At 40.6% G+C, this 6000-nt stretch overlaps 1 protein-coding gene across 1 annotated transcript in view; it reads right to left on the bottom strand.

Moving 5' to 3' along the window:
- Positions 1 to 279: 279 nt before the first annotated feature.
- The window catches only part of Ugcg (UDP-glucose ceramide glucosyltransferase), a 31276-nt gene continuing 25555 nt past the window's right edge, over positions 280 to 6000 (bottom strand). The window contains exons 6-9 of the mRNA XM_028779950.1: positions 3642 to 3820; positions 2456 to 2542; positions 1331 to 1520; positions 280 to 761 (exon numbers count right to left, since the gene is read on the bottom strand). Of these exons, the coding sequence (XP_028635783.1) occupies positions 591 to 761; positions 1331 to 1520; positions 2456 to 2542; positions 3642 to 3820 (627 nt within the window). The 3' untranslated portion in view covers positions 280 to 590. The remainder of the gene's footprint in view (positions 762 to 1330; positions 1521 to 2455; positions 2543 to 3641; positions 3821 to 6000) is intronic.

Below are 6000 nucleotides of genomic sequence, written 5' to 3'. Positions count from 1 at the left end.
AGGCCTAGCTATCGTACTATGACTTCTAAACTTCTACTTGCTCTGCAACAACTACAAGAGGTAGGCATAAAGCATGAAAAAGTTCCTCAGCCAGCGCCTCCCAATGCATCGTTCACTTCACATGGGAGGCCGTGACCTGTCTGTCCCCTTCTCCTCTCACGGGGCTGCTGTTCTGCCCACACAGATCTCAGAGTGAGTAACTCAGGTAAGAAACTTTCCCTACTGAAGGATACTGTCATAGTGTCTGCTGCAGAGCAGTCATGTATATGTGTGTATATATATATAGATATATATATTTATTTGTTTAAAAAAATAAACAACAACAACAAAAAAACAAACCCCACTTCCTAGAACCAATTGTCTTCATTCTCTACTTCCACAAAATATACTATTTGGCCCAAACTACAGACGTGTTTTGTTTTTGTTTTTTTGCTTTTCACAGATGCAAGTGCCATGCAAATAAATTAAAGAGCAGATCCCGAAACATACATGTGATAAACCACTGAAGGTGGGTCCTTGAAAGTGTCTCTATAAACATAATTTATAACAGTTCCATTCTGTCCTGTGTACAGTTAGTCACAAAGGGCTCATTACACATCTAGGATCTCCTCTGCCGTTCCTCCACAGCGCAACCTGTAGCGACCAGTTCTCCAGCTTATTGTAGGGTCCCATAATGCCGACAAGAAAATGTAGATTGTCATGGATTCACGGATGAACCAAGCCACAGCATAATCAAGTTTTGAAAAACACAGTGTGCCACCCTGAGAGTTAAAAGTAAAAATCAATTGACTTCCTGTCAGATTCAATGTACAGTCAAAGAATGAAATTCTCAGGCTGGTGAGATGGCTCCACAAGGAAGCTTGACAACCCAAGTTCAAGCCCTAGAACCCACCTGGTAGGAGGGAGGACAAGTGTGTCCATTTGAACACAATGATCACAACGATCACATGCACAATACACACACACACACACACACACACACACACACACACGGAGTGTGGGGGGGCTATGAACTACTGGAACCCCACTCTAGGCACCACTGAAATTGAGGGTGTCTCTTTGGGTGACTTAACTGCCTTGCAATACTGTCTGTCTAAAAAAAAAACGATTATCATTAGTAAGAGCAGTGTGAAAAGCAACTGCAGTCTCAGCTTGAATACGTATTCCCTTCACATAATTTTTCTGAACTAACTTTAAGTCCCAAACTTTCCTTAGTTTTCTGTCTTCTGGAACTGAAGACTACTAGGTCTTTTCTTCGGCCTTTTCTAAAGGGATATAGTTCTGGTCTCTTACCAGATTACTGAGAACCCTTTCTTGTGAATCCACATACCTGGACACCCCTGAGTTGAATGTAGTCAAATATAAACCATGCCAGGCAGTGACACATGAAGAAAACCATGATATCCCATCTGAACACATGGTGGGCTGCCCACCCAATAATTAAACTGGCAACAAAGCATTCTGAAATTGGCTCACAAATGATTGTAGCAGGAAGCATGTTAATTCTCAATTTGGTCCACCTGAAGAAACAAACAAACAAACAGGATTTTAAGACAACAGTCTGCTTACAAAACTAACCAACCAACCCTCACCACCCAACACCCACACTAGCACCATCCTGAACCTCGCTGACCACACACACACACACACACACACACACACACACACACACACGATCAACCTTGACATAGAAAGACTGTCCTCTTTGAAATAGTTTTGTTTTTATTTATATATTCTCAAGACAGGGTCTCTCACGTAGCCCAGGTTGGCCTAAAACTCCTTATGTATTGAAAGATGACTTTTAGTTCCTGATCCTCTATTTCATCCTCCCAAGTGTTGGGACTACAGGTTGGTGCCACCACACCCAGTGAATGCTGTGTGGGGGTGGGTGGTAACATCCAGGGCTGACTGCGTGCCAGGAAAGCAGTCTTTCAACTTAGATACATCTCCAGCCTTCCTTTCTCAGTTTTGCTTTTATAAATCTCTTTTCTCCTTTTATTTAGTACATGAAAATGTCTATACATCCATTTACACTGTCCATACCTTGACCAGCTCAGTTTCTATCTCTAAACAGTTTAGTTTCAATATCTTTTTTTTTTAATTTCAGTATTATCAAAGAAAATATATTTAGGCATTCAATTTCTCTTAATATAGAACAAATTTTTCTGGAAGCAAATTAATCTCCCCACCCTCAATACTCTATTATGTAGCTCTGGCTACCCTGGAACACACTATGTAGACCAAGCTGACCCTGAAGTCAGATTTGCTGGCCTCTTTCTCCCAAATACTGGGGTTAAATGCACACGCCATGACGCCTGGCATCATATGCATTTTAAAAATCACTATATATGTATGTGTGTGTATAATTATATCTCGAAGCACATGCACACGTCACACACACACACGCACACACTGCTTTTTAACAGAGTGGAAAATGATAAGTTTCCTGATTTACCTGATCATTCTGGATTGAAACTGAGAAATTGAGTACGAACCAGAGTTTTGCATGGCAACCTGAGTAGACATTGAAAACCTCCAGCCTCTGAAAATGGAGATAATTACAATATGATCTATGTTTATGTTGACAGACACATTCAAGCCTGACTGGTTCTGCATTCACTAATCACTGTAAGAGTAAGCTGCGGCTGGTATTCAGGACTAGCCCAGTCTTTGAAGATGAGCAAACTGATGGTATGAAACTCAGCGATTGCATCAGCCCTCAGTGGTATCACATTCCGGCCACAAGGAACCACATGCCCTAGGTTTATAGTTTAAGAAACTCAAGTGCAGCCATTCTCAACAGATTCGGTGAAGGAGTCCTATACTCAACAGTTTGTTTCTGACCCTCCCCCCTTTTCTCTCTCTCTCTCTCCCCCTCTCCGTCTCTCTTTGTGTGTGTGTGTTCAACAAGAAAAGCAGTCAACTGGCATTGGATCTCATAGAAGACATTAGGTGCCTGTGAACTTCATAAACACCATGTGATTGCCTTTAAATTCAAACTAATTTTCTGTGAGAGAGAAATGCTAAATGAGGAGGTGGCTTATTAGCAAAATATGAAATAACGTGCTAAGAAATTTCCAAGTTTTGGGCTGGAGAGATGGCTCAGGGGTTTAAGAGCAGTTGTTGGTCTTACAGAGGGCCCAGGTTCAGTTCCCAGCACCCACATGGTAGCTCATAGCTATCAGTAACTTCAGTTTGAGACATCAAATGTCCTCTTCTGACCTCCAAGGGGACCAGAGACACACACATGTTGTATACACAAGCAGGAAAAACATTCCTACCTATAAACTAAAAGAAAAATAAAAAAGTACAAGGTTTAGTTTCAAATGATACTTAAAAAAAAAAACCCCACCTATTGGCTTATGATAACACCAAGAGCTTTATTTTTTTTCTAAAACACAGAACTTTCTACCTTCATTCTCTCAAAAAGCTTCCTGTCAACCACTTCAAACTACAGCATCTGAAGGAAATGAAGGAAGGTATTTGTTTTATTAGTACCTATGGATATTGGATGTGAATGTTTGCCAAAATTACTAATCTTTGTATTCACTAGCAGAATAAAATAGCCCAAACCCATGGATGGAACAGAAAGAAAAGCCAACAGAATTTGCTAGATACTAAAAATACTTTAGTTTTCTTACCTGTCGGCTATTGCTTTGGCCATAAAGTAATCTTCAGCAATGTACTGAGCAAAGGCTATAAGCCCCCCTGCCTGATCTAGCACATCCTTCCTCATTAAACAAGACATTCCCGTCACACACTTGAAGCCAGTTACATTGGCAGAGATATAGGATCTTGGGTGTGAAGTTCCAAAATATACCTGCCCGAGAAAACACAGACATAATCAATTAGGTTTTAATGTTAAAGCTATGAAGCTTGTAAACTTTTCCTAATGCTGTCTGTTAAATATGAGTGAGTGAGTGAGTGAGTGAGTGTCCATCCGAACATGCTCCCATGAGCTACCTGAAGGAAAGGCACATCACTGTGCTACTGTAGTCCTTGCAGTCAGTGATTTGTTTGGCTGACTACTCAGCTGTCATCAGTACCAAGAAATATTTACCTTTAGAGTGGAAGCATATTCACTGGCCAGAAAGTAAACACCATCTTTTCTAAAATCAATAGATTAAAAGATAAATCCAAATAACATGGAATTTATATATAAAAGAGTAATATTAACTGGTATATAAAGTATTAATTTAGTGTCTTCTGATTTTACAACATTTAGTGGCGTGTGTGTGTATAAGCATCTATGCATATATACAGACCACATGTAGGTGGTAACAATATTTAGGGCAATTTTATTTCTTTTTAAAATTTTTAAATTCTGTATATTCACGTAAGTCTGTAGGGGGTAATGTACATCTGAATGAGTTCCTGTAGGTTGGAGGGTCGGGATCCCTCTGGAGATGAAGTTATAGTTACTGTAAGCTGCCCACTTTGGGTGCTGAGAACCCAACTCTGATCCTCTCTCTCTCTTAGCTGCTGAGCTATTGCTCCAGCCCGTAATTCCTGACTGTTCTTTCTCTGTAACACTTTGGAACTGACTACCACCACCCTACCTGTTAGACATAAAGCACTGTTTGTTATTTCTATCTCAGGTATACTGCCTTTTCCAATTACCCTCAAGTACAAAGCAGTGGGCTTCTTCATTGCAGTTATTCACACACAAAGAACAGAACAGAATTTTACAAGGCAGGTAAGACTATGATTACTGGTACCTGTGCTCAATCCAGACTCCACTGAAGCAATGGAGCGTCTGTGGCTGAGCCAAACCTAACTTCTAGAGCAGAAGCATCCATCTTAAGTTGTAAGCAATTAACTGAGGCTATAGCACTAGGTGGGACCAGAGGTTCAGCTGAAGGTTTCTTTATCATGCAGGAAGATTCTTCTGGTTGCATTCATTGTAAGCATAGTAGCCTAGGTACCTTCTGGGAAATGTCTTTCATTGATACAAACATCTATGTGCTTGTTTCTAAGGTAAAAGGCCATGATAGTATTTTATTTTAAAACAGTTACCTGTAACTACCAACCAGATATAGGACTAGATATGACTTTTATGAAGCATTTTACCAACCAGATAACTCAAGATTTTAACACTAACAATCTCTTCCAGTAAGAGAAATATTTCCATGGGCTGGTGAGATGGCTCAGTTGGCAAAGTGACGGTCACAAAAACATGACTGACCTGAGTTATATACCCAGCATACACATAAAAGCTGGATATGATATGCACCTATAATCCCGGTCTTTGTGGAAACTGATGCTGGAGGAGCTTGGGGCTTGCAGGCCAGCATCCCCAGTCAAATTGGGAAGCTCCAAAGTTCAGTGAGAGACTCGACAACATGCTTCAAAAAACAAGGTGGCAAGTGACTGAGAAAGAAACTTGGTATCTCTGACCTCCCCCATACGTGTGCATACTCACCCTCCTACATACATGAACACACATAAACGCATAAGAGTCAGAGAGAGAGAGAGATTAAATTGCCAAAGGTCAAATCAAAGTCCTAACATTAATGTGACTTCACCCTCTTTGATCTGTGGCAACTAGAATCAAGCCAATGTACAGAAGCATGAAGTGCTGAAGAGGAAGTGGATAAACATCAAAACTGATACCAAGAGCCTTTCCCTTGTGACAAAGACAAGCCTTGCTTTCTGTTTAACAGTATAGGGGTAGATATGACTTTAATGAAGCTTTAATATGGGGAAAGCTTATGAAATGATAAGACTAACACACACATTGCTTTTCGCAACTGTGTTTTTTTTAAAGGGCACATAAAAAAAACATGCAGGCAAAGCCAAAACAGTCACAAGTGCCAAAACTGATCAAACAGAAGTGAACCTTCATTGCCCTGATCAGTGGGAAGGGGAGTTTCCCGTTGGGTGTGGGGGTAGTATGCTTCTTCTGTGTCCCCACAATTCATCATTCCCTACAAGATAAGTTTGACTATAACCCTGAGGAAAAGGGGTTATAGGTGTTGCCCAGTGGTGAAAAGCTTGCTT

The sequence above is a fragment of the Grammomys surdaster genome, unplaced genomic scaffold (assembly GCF_004785775.1).
Source record: "Grammomys surdaster isolate TR1022 unplaced genomic scaffold, NIH_TR_1.0 363, whole genome shotgun sequence".
NCBI classification, from domain to species: domain Eukaryota; kingdom Metazoa; phylum Chordata; class Mammalia; order Rodentia; family Muridae; genus Grammomys; species Grammomys surdaster.
The sequence above is the reverse complement of the archived record's forward strand: the minus strand, read 5'-3'. Positions and strand labels throughout refer to the sequence as shown.